The 15,524-nt window shown below is 34.1% G+C and overlaps 2 protein-coding genes across 2 annotated transcripts in view; one reads left to right on the top strand and one right to left on the bottom strand.

Annotated features, from left to right (window-relative positions):
* LOC117124256 (fatty acyl-CoA reductase 1-like) overlaps positions 1-10,379 on the top strand; it is a 19,447-nt gene extending 9,068 nt beyond the window's left edge. Inside the window, exons 6-13 of the mRNA XM_033270411.1 lie at positions 2,204-2,381; positions 2,780-2,824; positions 3,078-3,196; positions 3,863-3,961; positions 4,693-4,782; positions 4,931-5,060; positions 6,196-6,323; positions 6,735-10,379. Of these exons, the coding sequence (XP_033126302.1) occupies positions 2,204-2,381; positions 2,780-2,824; positions 3,078-3,196; positions 3,863-3,961; positions 4,693-4,782; positions 4,931-5,060; positions 6,196-6,323; positions 6,735-6,897 (952 nt within the window). The 3' untranslated portion in view covers positions 6,898-10,379. The remainder of the gene's footprint in view (positions 1-2,203; positions 2,382-2,779; positions 2,825-3,077; positions 3,197-3,862; positions 3,962-4,692; positions 4,783-4,930; positions 5,061-6,195; positions 6,324-6,734) is intronic.
* An 834-nt stretch (positions 10,380-11,213) lies between these two features.
* Positions 11,214-15,524, bottom strand: part of LOC117124257 (delta-like protein 1) — an 8,880-nt gene continuing 4,569 nt past the window's right edge. The window contains exons 3-6 of the mRNA XM_033270412.1: positions 14,932-15,071; positions 14,065-14,614; positions 13,792-13,880; positions 11,214-12,577 (exon numbers count right to left, since the gene is read on the bottom strand). Coding sequence (XP_033126303.1) covers positions 12,286-12,577; positions 13,792-13,880; positions 14,065-14,614; positions 14,932-15,071 — 1,071 coding nt within the window. The 3' untranslated portion in view covers positions 11,214-12,285. The remainder of the gene's footprint in view (positions 12,578-13,791; positions 13,881-14,064; positions 14,615-14,931; positions 15,072-15,524) is intronic.

The raw sequence follows: 15,524 nt of genomic DNA on the forward strand, positions 1-15,524 counted from the left end.
AATACTCAGATTTTGGATTCATTTTTCGAATAGTTAACCCTCGTTAACCCTAAAATGACTTAGTTTATTATAATCCTTAATCATTTATTAATTAATATCTGTTAAAATTAGAATTGGCGAATTTAGGCCAATTTATGAAAATTGAAGTTGAAATATACTATACTTTTATAGGTCATGTAAATGTTCCATTAAATTCTAAACTTTTCTTGGTTGAAAATATTAATATGTTTGATATTTTATGAGAGATAAATGTATCAGCTTCAAAATAGAAAAGATTGCGCAGCCATAGTGATTGACAGTATGTAGTGCGCATTGAGAAAATAATGTGCTCTCCATTTCGTCATGTTCAATTTTTTGGTCAACTATGCCTGCTGAAAATTTGATGGCGGGGAACACATGGGACTTCAAAGGCATCGCGCAAACGTTCTTTACGCGCTGCGGCAACTTTGATCTTGGTTCACTTGCATAGCGCTGCGTGCGCGTAGCTTTGCCGAGTGATCTCCTTCTCAATAATACCTCCATGGTATAACACACCCAACCAAATTTGATAAGGTCCGCATTTCCAAGACAGTCGAGAATGTACTATAAATTTGTGAATTTCTGTGATTTAAAAATAAAATCTTAAATTTTTACATTTTAACCAGGCCTAATCTACTCAATCTGTCGTGAATCGGGAAAATGCAGTTTATTCAATTTTGAAATTTGGCTTAAGGGCACCCTGTGGATGTAATCTATCATGGAACGTGATCATATACTCCAAACAATTTTTCGAAATATGAAATTATTATGAGAGTTGCACATTATATCCGACTGTCCAACCACTAAGCACTGAAATATTAGCAATCAACCAATCACAGAAGACATTTATGTATATTTAATTACTTTCCCAGCTGGTGGCAGTATAACAAAAATGCATTATTATTTTTCCTGAAGTTACAACTTAAAAGTTGTGGTCATAAAATTAATTTTAGAACCGCATTATTAACAAGATTATTAGGTTAATCCTTCCAAGCCAGCGTGTACACTGAAAACGTATTTGTTTATTTATTTATTTATTTTTTTAATTGGATTTAACACGTGTATAATGATTTTGATAAACAACCGTAATTCTCTGTACTATCTATTGAACATAATAATAATGAACTTCCTTATGTTGTTTTCATATTAGACTAATATTTTTAAAGAAGACCATTCAACATAAAACGAAATTTCCGTGTTGGTGCATGCATAAAACGTATAATTTCCTGAAATTTGATTATAGAGCGGACTACCTTATGATTTAGACCTAAGGAAATATAAATGTATATGGGTCTGAACTTTGTAATTGACGAAGTGTTCTTCCTTATGTTGTGGTCATATTAGAATATAATATCATTAAAAACCATTCAACAAGAAACATGAAACATCAAACTTTCAAATTTATTTATATGGGCATGATGATATCCAATATCCCGACCCAAGTAATTTTATCTTAAAAAACCTTTAGGTGTCACTTGTACAGTACTGTACTTCTGATGACATTGTAGAACAGCCAGTCATTACGTTTAAGGAATGACTTCATTTAGTTGCGTTGGTGTTTGAATTTAAATGGGTAAATAAGATGGAACAATCTTCAGCATAGAGGAGTTGTTTACATTGATGAACAATATATATTGCAGCGTCATTTATGTACACAGAGATGACTATGAGGTCCAAGATGCTCCCAGAAACCCATGCTCATCTATTTGTTTATTCCTGAAAATTAATTATTTCTGGTATTACAAATAAGACTGAAACCAGCCAATGCAGTCACAAAGTAAAGTTTTTCATAAATGCTACATTGGTCCACCGATTAAAATTCTTTGCATATATCCAACCATACTATCCCTGTGTAGACTATTAGTCATTTTAGTTCTGATATGGTCAATGATGAGGCGAGTAAAAGAAGTTTCAGTTAAGTAACCTTCTGAAGCCTGATTGGAAATTTATTAAGTATGTTTATTGAAATGCTATTGGCTAGTTGGTCACATGCAGTCTTTTTCAAGAATTTTGGACATGCTGTGCATGTGTTTTTCAGGCCAAAACTAAAATTTTATTTTCATTAAAAATATTCATTACGGTTGGTAAGAATGAATGAACGAACAAACATAGTCTATCACTTTTGCAAGTATTTCGATAATATTGATGCATTAAATCTCAAACATTCAATTATGTTTTGATATAGATGGATGTCCGAAGAGATGGTATTGGCGATTACTCCTGAAATGATTGGTAAACGGCCAAACACTTACACATTCACTAAGGCACTCGCTGAGCATGTTTTGCTAAAGGAAAGTGAAAATCTGCCTGTCTGTATTGTCAGGCCATCTATAGTTGGAGCAGCATGGAAAGAACCCTTCCAGGTAAATCCCGTTCTCTTTGTAATAGTTGCTACAGAACAGAATGTTCTTTCAGACTAAATTACTTTAAAACTCTTTTCCTTTTTTATATTTACAGTCGGTAATTTTTTTGGGGCTAGACTTTTTTTCATGAAAGATTAAATAATTGAATATCACCAATATAATATTATAGGGGAGAAATCCATTTTTTTAAAAATATTATTAACGCATATCTCTGTATTATCCAAAAATGTAAGACTATTAAAAAACAGTAAGAATATTTAATATTCAGTATGTCTGTCCTTAATATTGATAACATGATGTTAACCTATTGCTTGGTTGAGTGATCCCTAAGTAGATGGAAAGATTGATAGATATAATGATTGCTCAAGTTATAAATTAACTGCCTTTTCTTTCATTAGGGCTGGATTGACAACTTCAACGGCCCCAGTGGACTATTCATTGCAGTGAGTATTGCATTTATTAAGTACAGTATGCCATTAAACCATTTCTCCTATATGGAATTACATTTAATGAATTTTCATTAATTAATCACTCTAAAGTAAAAGATGTAGTATAAATTCATTTAATATTTGATTTTAGATTACAAATTATATTAATATTAAGAAGTACAGTATGAGCGACTTGTTCTGTTTCACAGAGATGCAAAGTATTCTAGACGAGAAAATGTAACGTTTAATCTGCTTATTCCTCTTACAGACGGGAAAGGGGTTACTGCGGAGTATGAAGGGAGATACAGAGGCCATTGTAGATATTTCACCAGTCGACTACGTAGTGAATATGATGGTAGCAGCAGCCTGGCATACTGCTATTAAAAAGTTAGTTGTACATTCAACTTCCTTAATTTATTATCTTTTATTTATATATTGTTTAAACCAGTTAACTGCATTATCCAAGCTACACACAGATACATTGAAGAAAACAATGAACATGATTTTTTTCATTTACACATCAATTCTGTTGTGCGTACATTCAGTTAAAACATTAGGTTTAGATGCTTATAAATAATCTATTGCTTAAATGTCTGATATACACATAGTGAAAGAATCATTTGGTATAACAAACCTTGTAATGATCTAATATTGATTTGCAAATGTCAAAGGTTTACATGTTTAAAAAAAAACCATTCTTATGCTATTATTCTGCTGTCTGCACTTCTGTAAAATATATTTATATGATAGCCAAATACTGAAACTAATCTTCAAACTTAATAATATTTATGATAATAAGTCCATAACCTGGTCAATTGACTTAAATAAACATGCACACAATATAGGTTAATGTTGATTGACCTCGGATATGGGCATGCGCACTTCAAACTCTATATATCCATGATTTATTTGTTAATTTGCTTTGACATAAACATGTGTAGTTTAAACTACAAGAGGGCTTATTTAGTTCAGATGTTCAAGGCTGCTCTACCAGTACTTCAATATTTACTGTATTAAAGATTAATCATAATTTTATACTGATCCTACTGATAGTGATTCATTTTTTTCTTCAGAGGACATACCTATATATTATCTGAAGACGCCATTGGAGAAATCTTTTAGGCGACCAAGAGCTTGCTTCACACAAAGCCAGTAAGCAAGTCTTTACATTTCTATTTAGTCCCTGGGAATTTGCAGAAATAAGTCTCTTTAGAAACCAAAAACTGTTGTAATAGATATATTATATATTTATTGTATACTAATGTCGAAGTAGTACTTTCATAAACTTAGTGGGAAGGGTTGGGGGTGTTACCATCACTATTGTGGTTGTTCAGAATGCATATCTGAAAATTTCTTTTGCTTCTATGTGAGGGGGGTGAGGGCCCTTACCTTAAGAATCCACCACTGCAATGAGTGTTGGCAATTCATGCCTCTATTGACAAGAATAATGTTACCTGATATTGAATTGAATGTTAATAACATATTTAAATTTATTTAAATAGTTAACAAAACACAGACAATATACCTTTATATGTTTAATTATATTTTGGAAATATTTGTTTATTATTGCTTGAGTATGCTTGCATTCCGCCATGTCAGCAGAAGAACAGCTTTAATCAGGGGCGGATTCTGAGATGTCCCAAAGGGGGGGGGGGGGCAATTAAAAGAATTTCCAAAAAGGAGACCAGGGCCGGCTAGGCCCCCATTTCCAAATCCGCCCCTTTTAATGATGATGATGAATGCTTGTCAGCTGCATTTGTAATTGCATTAACATTTGTTTCCAGCATTGATTACTGCATTACAATATGTGAATGTCTATGCATTTATGTAGTTACAATAAAATGCTTTCAGAAATATAATGAATGGTTGATTTTAAATTTTAGCATGGCCTGTGAATATTGGAACACCGTTGGCACCAAGATACCCAGTATGATGATTGATTTCTACCTCTGGATGACCGGACAAAAACCAAGGTTAGTCCACTCTTCAATTGCAGTGATTCAAGTCTTACCGTCCCTGTTTATTTCGAAGGTGGCCTAGGAAACGTTTCTTTCAGCTGTCCATATCTCAAGACACATCAAGACACTCTAAAATGACATTTCTAATTTTGATAATTTACAGAATGATGAAAATATATGACAAGATCCAGAAAGCGGTAAAGATGTTGGAATTTTTCACTACCAACAACTGGCAGTGGACAAACACAAACTCACAGCACTTGCAGTCATCAATGACAGAGGAAGATAGAAAGGTAAACACCAAATCAATTTTATGCTTAAATGTCTGTAAAACAACTCATGAAGAACATTTTTTTTTTTTTATGTTTTTTTTTTTTTTGGAATGGCAACACCTTTAGCAAAGGCTATTGTAATGGTGTCATATATTGATTGATTTAATTGGTTCTAGTTGAGTAAAAAAAAAATTGAGCTGGAGACATGAGGCAGTCCCAGTGCTTCAGTTTAATCCTGCCTTAGCCCCAAAGAGATCCGTGGGCGTTTCTCTGAAAGCCAATCATTCTGTATTATCAATTATTCATCATGAGACAGTGTTTGCACCTCCACTAAGGATAATAATGATACTTAGTTTATGTATATTGTTGTGTGTATATGTTTGTCTTGTAAAAGTGATTGCCACATATTATAATACAGTAATTATATTGTAGATTGCCAAGCCTGAGTCTGTGTACCTAAATAAAAAATAAATTATAATAGTGAATTTGGCAATATAGTTGGAAAAAGTCCTCTGATCTTTTCCAAAAAGAAAAGTTTACTGCATTATTTAATTTTCACATAAACATGTAGTAAATACAGTGGACCAAACATATTTTTCGATAAACAGCGTTCTATAGTTAACTTGTATTTCACATGGAGAGCAGGTGATTGAACTAGGGCTAGGGCACAAAACTGTCCATTGTTCACCATGCACTGAGTGGTTACCACCAGTTTTAACCAACCATGCCGAGTTGCTCTTATCTGGGAGACGAAAAAAGGCCTTGTACAGATTGCTCATTATTAATATTTGCATATAAGATACAAGATAAAGTATATTGAATATATGATTAGAACTTTGGTTATTATGAAGCAATATCACTGGAAAAACCTTACCCAACATCTCAAGTACCATCAGAAGCCTTTCACAATTTTAAATTCCTTTAACAATAATGAAACTTCTGATAAAGTAATCTTTGGAAGCAGACAAATTTGTTCATTGTTATAATATATTGATTTCTATTGCATTCAGAATTTCATTTCAAGCTGCTGAACATATATTTTTCAAAATCCCATGCCTATTCATATAGAAGACATGTTCTGTTTTGTTGGGTTTTTTATGTATAGTGGAATAAAATATGTTTAATTAATTGTGTTCATTGATTCATGAATTTCTAGATTTTCTTTTTGGATGTGAGACCACTTCATTGGCCTACTTACCTAGAGAACTATTGCATCGGTACCAAGCAATTTGTACTAAATGAAAACTTATCAGATCTTCCAGCGGCTAGGAGACACATTAAAATGTAAGTTTAAGAACTCAAAATGTTTACCCTCCTTTACTTGACATTATTATAATAAAATGAATGTTAGCATGGTGGCCACCATTGCAATCATTTGAGCCTTTGTCATCCATAGGCTAGTATCCTGTCAATTACCCTAAGTCCTCCTTAAAGATTGCATCACACATATAAAGCTAAGCATTAGCAAATATACTATCAACATTCCAGTCTATTTGTGCTATCAGCATGGACCTTGTCACACTGGCAGTTATCATTATCAACTTTGTCTCAATTATGGATTTTGTAATTTATATTTAGTCATTAGATAAACAAATGTCTTATCGGTTTCTTTCCTCGATTACACAATCCCGTATAATGACCAGTAAGACTTGCTGACTATACTTCATAACTAATTACATGAATTTCCTCGTACAGGTTGCGTAACATTCGCTGGACGTGTAACATGATCATAGCGGTGATCTTATGGCGTGTACTCATCGCCCGTTCTCAGCTGGCTCGTAATCTGTGGTATCTTGTTACAAATCTGGTCTTCAAATTCTTGCGGTATTGCAGGCTAAGCTCAGCAAAGCAGTCATAAGTTAATCGTGGTTCAAACAGAAGGTCTTGTATTAAGCTTTGTCCACAATATCAAAATTTGTGACAAATTAGTGTGATGTGTCCATATATGGGCATGTTGATACCAAATATGGGCATGTTGATGTCATTACACACAAATATGGGCATATCACATTTGTCACATGAAATTTGATAGTGAGGACAGACCTTTACTAATAAAAAAAAAACAAATTGTTGAAAGATTTGTAAAAATGTTATTAGAAAATATCTGATCGATCATTAATTTATTGTTGTAACCAACAAAAACACAGGAACCAACTTGTCACAAAGTAAAGTGTCGTATATGTAAATACTAAAGCAGATTGTGGCAAATATACTGTATAATATTTAAGCTTTTTATTGTCACCATATGTAGCTGATATTTTTTTGTTTGTTTTTGGTTCTATTAAGGTAAAAAAAAACTGTGGTGTGAAAAAAAAAACCTATCCAAAAAAATGATGATTTTCATATTTTTTACATAGAAATTTAAAGAAAACTAATAATCTAACCAATATACTGTGCACTAAATTTACCACTGTTCTTTCAAGTATAAGGTTAGCTCATTTTTTTGTAAGGTTTTTAAATTGATTTTTTTATTTAAAAAATTATCAATTGTTATTGTTAATTACATAACGATAGTATTATTAATTAAAATTTGGGTAATAAAAATGGAGGGAAAATTGAATTAACAATAATTTATAAATAATTAGATTTGACTTTATTTTATTACCAAATAACAAAAAATAATATCTTTCCTTTGCTCTTTTGCATATACCCTAACAGGCCTGAATAGAAAAGTGTGCCTCTGACCATGAAAAAATTATCTTTATAAAATGGCTCCAGCCCCATATGTTAATCTGTACAGTATATATAGCCCAACAATGGTTGTCTGAAGCCAAAAAAATGATTTTTCCCCTGTGAGGTGTGACTGCTGAATGCTATTTTTTTGCTCTTTTCCCAGCCCTGTACCCATAAATTTGTTGGTAATCAATTTATTGACCTATTTCAGTGTTTTAATTTAATTTTCTATGGTTCCTCGCGTTGTTTTTTTTTTTTTATTGTCACCGCAATCTGTATAATAACTATAAATACATTGATTAGATTCACTGATAACTGTAGCAGCAAACATGTAGCAACTTCAGTTAGCGTAATATGTGTGTAGCGTAGCTAGTGGCATCCTATAGGCATACTATGTGAGAGTAGTTTTCAGGGTAATTATCGTGCAACAAATTATTCAAATTGATGCAATCATACCTGTTGATGTATATTTTTTTGCAAGCTATTTTTTCTCAAATATTTACATCACAGGTTCATTATAAATCAAATCAGCTTTATTAACCGCCCATGCAAGAGAGCGTCCATGAGAGAGTAGAGGTAGAGGTACATCTATGATGAGACCTGTTTACTGTAATATCGTATGAAAGCTAGTACTGGTTTAAAGTTTGTAATTCTGAAAACAATTTTGTAATAACTAGGATCTTTGATAAATTTGACGTCGTTGAAATTTATGTATATATCAAGCTACAATTCATGTAAGATATCGATGATTTTGGATGGCTTTTGTATATCGGCGCAAGTTTGAATGTCATGCTCGTCTATGGTTCTGGTGGTTGAACAAGTTTTCTCAGATAAGGACTACAATCTGTAGGCCCAGTGTACACAATTTGGCTCATGCACTTTAAAGAACCCAGTACACACTAGGTAAGGGGGGTTACCCCAGTGTACTGGACCATACAGCCTCTGTTGTGGACAGACAAGAGTAGCTGGTACCGATTTTCCGGGTAGCTCAGACGCAAAATAGACCCTTAGGGGAGAAGCAAGTAACTCCACACCATGATCACTTGAGACTTGGGTATCTAAGCATATTCAATATCAGCCATATTTTGAATTACCTTTGTCATTCATTAAGATATTTGTGTGAACCTTGTAGAAAGCATGCCCTGTAGAATTGGTTTTATTCCCTGTGGTCACAATGTGTTTTGTACACAAGAACTGATTATTTCAAATCTTTAAACTCATAAATTTGCAGCTGCTTTTGGCCTCCAAGATTTAAGATTAAAATATCAACTTTTATGAGATTTGTATAATTCTGTTTGTAGAGGGCAGTAGGTAATAGGAACCTGCAGTTTATAGAAAGGTTAACTCTGTTTGATGGTCACATATCCCTTGATTCACATTCCAAAATGTGTTTATATCTCCCATGTTTTGATACATCAGTAAACTATAGTAAAAAAGGGTTCAGATATATTATACCTATATTACAATCCACTGCAGTTGAATATTTCCATATAGTATAACTTAAGATATAATCAGAGAGTTGTGTGGCTTGAGGGATGTATTTTTTTGTTTTTTGATGCAATACACCTGAGTATTAATTGATTACACTTGATAATTGATTAACTGATCAATTAAACTTTTTGATTACTCTGAACAATTAAATGATCAATTACACTTATATATTAATTAAATTAATTTAATTTATTATACTTAAAGTAATAATTATCACATAGGTACAATAACATAACTGTAACAGCGTAACTAAATATTCATTTTGGGAAAATGTTTTTTTCCGAATATATGTTGGCGCCGGCAGGGAGTTTGAAGGTGGAAAGGAATGTAGAATTTATTGTTCAAATATGCATCATTAGTATACAAGTATTATTGTAATTTTTCTTTCAAGATTTCAAACATTTTTAATGTAAGGGTGGCAAACAATTTAAACATTTAAAAATCTATATATTGAGTCCTGTAGCAAAGTATCAATATGAAGTGGAATTATTTAAAATTCTGCAGATGATCTTCGATTTCAGTATTATAGTGCTGAGGTTTATAAGAATCCATCAGAGTATAAGTATTTAAATCTTTATACATATTTTAGGCAACTTGGTTCCAGAATGAGCCTTTAAGGAGTGTATTAAAGTGACTAATCAGGACAGTGACTAATCAGGACAGTGGAATGGAATACGTGCGCACATTTTTTGGATGAAACAGCTCCATTTCCTATGCCTAGCAAAGGAACTTGGTTTATAAAGCTTCTTTCCATCTAGTACGATTTTTAAAAAAAATGTTTCGGTGCAAGTGAACAAGACCATGTTCAGTTTATAAACTTCAACAAATAATACAGTATTTGAATTCCTTACCTGCAGTATATTTATTATGTTAAGTTATTACCTTTCGATTGACCTTTCCGAGTGTCAATCAAAATTGACAACTAACAAATCAGAACATCGCTAAGAACACGCATTTGTCCCACCAACACGTGTGTGTCCCACATGTGTTTACGTACGTTTACGTTCAGAAACAATATCCAAGGGGCGTGGTTTAGCAGAAAGTTCCTTTGAAAGTAAACAACGAAAAGGATATTTCCTTCAGTAAATAGATAATACTGTTCCTATTTTTTTTTCATATAGGCTGGTAATATATTTAAGGATTTTCATATTAAAGTCTGTTAATCAGCAAAAATTATATTGTTTCAGTCTGTGTCTTATTAAAATTATAACTTAATTTTATTTTTAGTTTTTAAATAAGCAATTCTGTTTTTTATAACACATAGTGTACTTAATAGTTAATACGGTATTAATTTGTCCTTATAATACCACTATTATGCTTTAACAATCACCTGACCCAATCCAGGAGGGTGTAGTTTGTGTATCAGGGGCCCCAAGTCTCCCGGAAGAGTCACAGGATTTTACTGGAAATTGGAACGGTCCCTCCCACCGCACTCCGGCAACCAAGCGAGATTCTCCTGGAAAGTAACACATCTCCCGCAAATTCATAATATTTGCACAATTTTACTACATTATTATCAATAGACCTTTCCGGAGTGTCAATCAAACTTATCAACTGACTAATCAGAACAGCGCTAGGAATACGCGCGCGTCTCACAAACACACGTGTTGTCCCGCAAATGCACGTGTTCGCGTATGTTTTAACACTGTCGTCTTGTAGGACCTTAGCAACAATATCCAAGGAGCGGGGCTTAGCGGAAAGGTCAATTGTCTCACAGAAGTCAGTGCTGATGGGCATCACATTGAGCAGAAAAATAAAATTAAATATGTTAAAAGAAAGCTCAATTAAACCAGATCTTCTGGAAGGGATTTCTTCCAAGTTGTGACACCCCTGGTGTATGTCTTTACCAAATTGAAATGGTTTACAGTTTCAAGGGCAATGCAAAATTTGGAGTGCTTGTGCAGTTGGTGGTGAAGATCTTGGATATTTGTCGGTATTCTTTTTTTGCATTCAATCTTAAATTGTTTGCAATAAAAGTTGGATTGAAACAAAATGGAAAAGGATGCTCAGTAGCAGCTAAGATATGAAAAGCTTTTATTGAGAAAATATTTATCAAGTAATTCTTTGCCAAAGATTGATTTTATGCAGCATGGTAACTGTACAGTCTAGAGACACTGTAGGTATTGTCTATGTTAACCTGGAACAAACGTAATTAATATTTGATGGATTAATTGCTTAGTTTGAAGCAATGATGCAAGTTATAATTTACCACATACAATTAATCTTTAATAAATAACAAATAGATAATAAATGATATGGAAAGTGAATCAAAATGTACCAGTATTCATTCATTCACCCATTTAACAGAAAATACGAAATTCGCCACATACAAAAGGCACAGCCTATAGGAAAAAGTAATATGTAGGCCTAGAGTGTATATACAAATACGTTTAACTATATAATTATAGGCCTATGTATAAGATGCATAATTATGTAAATCTATATTATTATATTCCTTATATTAGTTCAAAACCAAAGTTCTTAACTTACAGGTCTAAGTGCCCATCTCTTTTTAAAGATTTAGCCCAGACTCCTCATTGACGATGTGGGTGGGGGACGGTTTCACTCCCCTGCATAGACAGTCCATTTTACCTTCCCATCATATTTTGTTATATCGGTTTTCATCTATACACCTCAGTGGAAAGAGTGTCTTTCCCAAAGACACAAACGAAATACATAAAGGATTAAAACCGATCTCGCCCGAACCAAAACAGTTGCACCAACCGGTGGTGTACTGTATAGTAAAATAAATAATAAATAAGATTTGTAATTTCTCTTTAAAGTAGGTACACTGAAGGCTCTCCGTTTAAACGGACAAATCCCTTCTTCAGACAAATCTTCATGCTCGTATGCTAACACCTGCTGTGTGAAAGAAATATATATATTTTTAGAAAAATCATAATAGCAAGTATCATTCCACCCAACGCCAAGGACGGATGTTTTTTTCAATTTCAAGATTAATCCAATTGAATTTTAAACCATGTGATTGAATATTCAGGCTGCATTTGATAATGGTAATGAGTAATGGTAGTGTGGGATGTGACGTTTACATAGTGTGGGTGTATGTGATGGCATTTCTCGCTTATTCAACCTCATAAATGTCGGTGACCTCAATTCCCCCAATAGCGCCTATTAGTCCTTCTTCGTCATCTTCTGCATCGGATATTTTCTTGAGCTTTTCCATTGTCACCATGGAGTTGAGATCCGTAAATGAATCCTCTTCGCCGTCGATCTTTTTGGCCGCTACTTGTGATATCGTCGACGTCCGATCAGAATCTATTGATCGTCGATGAAATGCGACGACTGGTTGACTCGTGGTGACGAACGTTACTGTGTCGGATTGGTTCTCTTCTTCCGTCGTCCTACTTTTCCGTCTGGAATAATGAAGAGTATTTTCATTCGATTAGTGGATGAACAATTGATTAAAATTAAGACCTACTAATTCAGGAATTATTTTCCATGTGATTGACTTGACTATTGTGTATTAATCATTATGATTATTATTTATTTATTGTGTAACGTTTTATTCAAAAATTGAATACATTCTTCACAGGAAGAAAAGAGCTAAAACAACCTGATGACAAAGGATCAATCATTATTATTATTTTTTATTTTTTATTTTATTTTATTTTTTTTTCCAACCTGGTGGCAGGGTAGCAATTAACGCTCTCTCCAAATTTAGAAGAGCCGAAGCGTCAAAGGAGACAAAGTCCCCTACAACCCACTCACATTGTAGTAGGTGTTCGCGCTGGAGATTCTCAGCGGAACCACATAATCTACACCTGCAGTCGCAGTTGAGATGGAAGCATGAACGCTTATAGCGAGTGGAAGGCTGTGCCTAACCATCTCCCCCATACCTTCCTGTGAGACCCCGTTAGTTCCACTGAAGGGGAACGGCACCAAACTGGAGAGGTAATAGAAGCTAGAGGGGCTCCTTCGCAAAAATGTGCCTTTATCAATGGCCCCGCAGCAAGCCATCCAGATATGATTATTATGATAATATATCATCGTCAGACCTATTATACCACCATCATCATTATCATCATTACCATCATCAATATGATCATCATATCGATGTCACTGGGCTATTGTGTATTAAGATTTACATTATAATTATTATAATGTTATATCAACATTAGGCCTATCATATCGACATCATCATCATCACCATTATCATCATCATTATCATTATCATCATCATCATTCATTATCATTAATATACAGTTATTATATATGGTATGATTGTCATCGTCGTCGTCGTCATCATTATCATTGTAATCGTCATTATAAATATCATTATTAATGCAAATGCATTAATGCATCTAATAAAGTAAATAAAACTTATGAACGACGTGTCCCACGTCATCATCAGGTAATAACGCTTATGCTACTAACGGTTTAAATACTACCGGTCAGATGTAAGACGAAACAAGCAAATATTAAGGTAAGTCATGTATATAGGAATTAGAATGAGAGAGTGATATTAATATCATTATCATTAGAATCGTTTTCATTTTTATCATCAATATAAAAAATGAAAATCAGCAAGCAAAGTATAAGTCTCAGCGACTTAAAATGTTTGTCTTACTTCTTGTATCTATAAGCTAGGAAGCCAACTACCGCACCAATCATAGCGACAAACAGTAACGAAATCCACCAGGGACCACTTCCAGATTGCTGACAAAATAATAATATAACAACAATAATAGTATATGGCAAATATGGGGAACAGAGGAATGTGTATTAAACTTTATCTGAATATTTACACTTAAATTTGTATTCAAAATCTTCGAACGTCATAATACATCCGAAAGAAACTAGTCCTAGACCAGAAACGGGGGATTTCCCAATTTCCACTTACGTCATCTCTTATTTGATCTCGAAGCCTGATGTTGACCGCTCCGTTACATGCCTTCCCTGACCAACCATTGATGCAATTACACGACCAATGATGAGGTGTTTCTACACATTGTCCGCCATTCTGACAAGGCGATGATACGCAACTGTTCAATTTTACATCACAGTCTTTACCAGCCCAACCAGGTATGCACGTACACTTGTACGAAGCACCTTCATCAAGAGGATGACAAGATAAACTATTCGTGCAAGGTGATTGGATGCAGGGATCCATCAATAAATTACATTGATGTCCGCCCCACCCATAAGGGCAGACGCACGTGTAATGATTCTTGCCGTGGTCGCACGTGCCATTGTTGAGGCATGGTTCGCTGAGGCATTCGTTGTAGTCGTGGTCGCAATTCGGACCTTCCCATCCTTCACCGCATACCTTTCCGCCAGTGACCGGATTGCATGTATAATGCCCCCTCTCGTCATTCCTAGATACGCAGTACGTGATGCAGTTTTTGCCATAGTAACCAGTTTTGCAACCCGCGCGATATTTAATCTCCATCCTACGTGAATAAGTATAACCATGCATTTAATCAATGTGTTCCGACAGCTGTGAGGGTATTATAAGAATTTAAAAAGACGACGACCACCACATCAGCAATATTATCATCGTCATATTAATCATAATAATAGTATCATCAGCGTTCAGCAACATCACACCATCATTGTTAGGCCTATTGTCTCTTTCGTTATTATCTGAATTATCGTCGTCGTCATCATCATCATCATCATTACCATCATCACCCCACCAGTGCTACCGTATCGTCGTCATACCGGTAATAATCACCACTAACTACCATCACCACATACACAAACTTACACAGATTGTACTCCAACTATCCTTTTGGAATTCCATTTACCATCTAATGCAAAAAGTATGTTTTCGTAATATTTGTCCACAAGATCATTGCTATTAGTTGAATCAGAGTCATACACAGCTCCTTTAAGACGTATTCCTCCCTGAATGATAATAATGATAATCAATATAGGTACAATCCTAAAGGCCTAAAAAACTGACTTCGCGTGATGGTATTAAACCATTATGGCAGCTTCCAGTGACTGGGCGTGTTTCTACCATTACCTCCGCAAAAAGAGGTTATGTATTCACCGTGTCTCACTGTTAGCAAGATCACGCAAATACTAAGGAATGGATGATCATGAAATTTAGTGAAATGGTACATATTTCAATTTTCTTTACTCAATTCATTCCAAGAAATACAAAACAAAATATGAATGGCGAGTACTCGAGTACTAAAAAAGTAAAGCTTAATACAAATTAGACCCGTTAAGCAAGAAAAAAAGACTTATCTACAATTTTGATGTTTTCATGTGACGTTTCAAGATATTGATAGTGAGGGCATTTTTTATGGTAGAGGGAAGAGAGTTCCACATCACAGGGCCAGAGAAGAATAT

This window comes from Anneissia japonica, unplaced genomic scaffold (assembly GCF_011630105.1).
Source record: "Anneissia japonica isolate Jap-2015-1 unplaced genomic scaffold, ASM1163010v1 scaffold287716_len795978_cov209, whole genome shotgun sequence".
NCBI lineage: Eukaryota > Metazoa > Echinodermata > Crinoidea > Comatulida > Comatulidae > Anneissia > Anneissia japonica.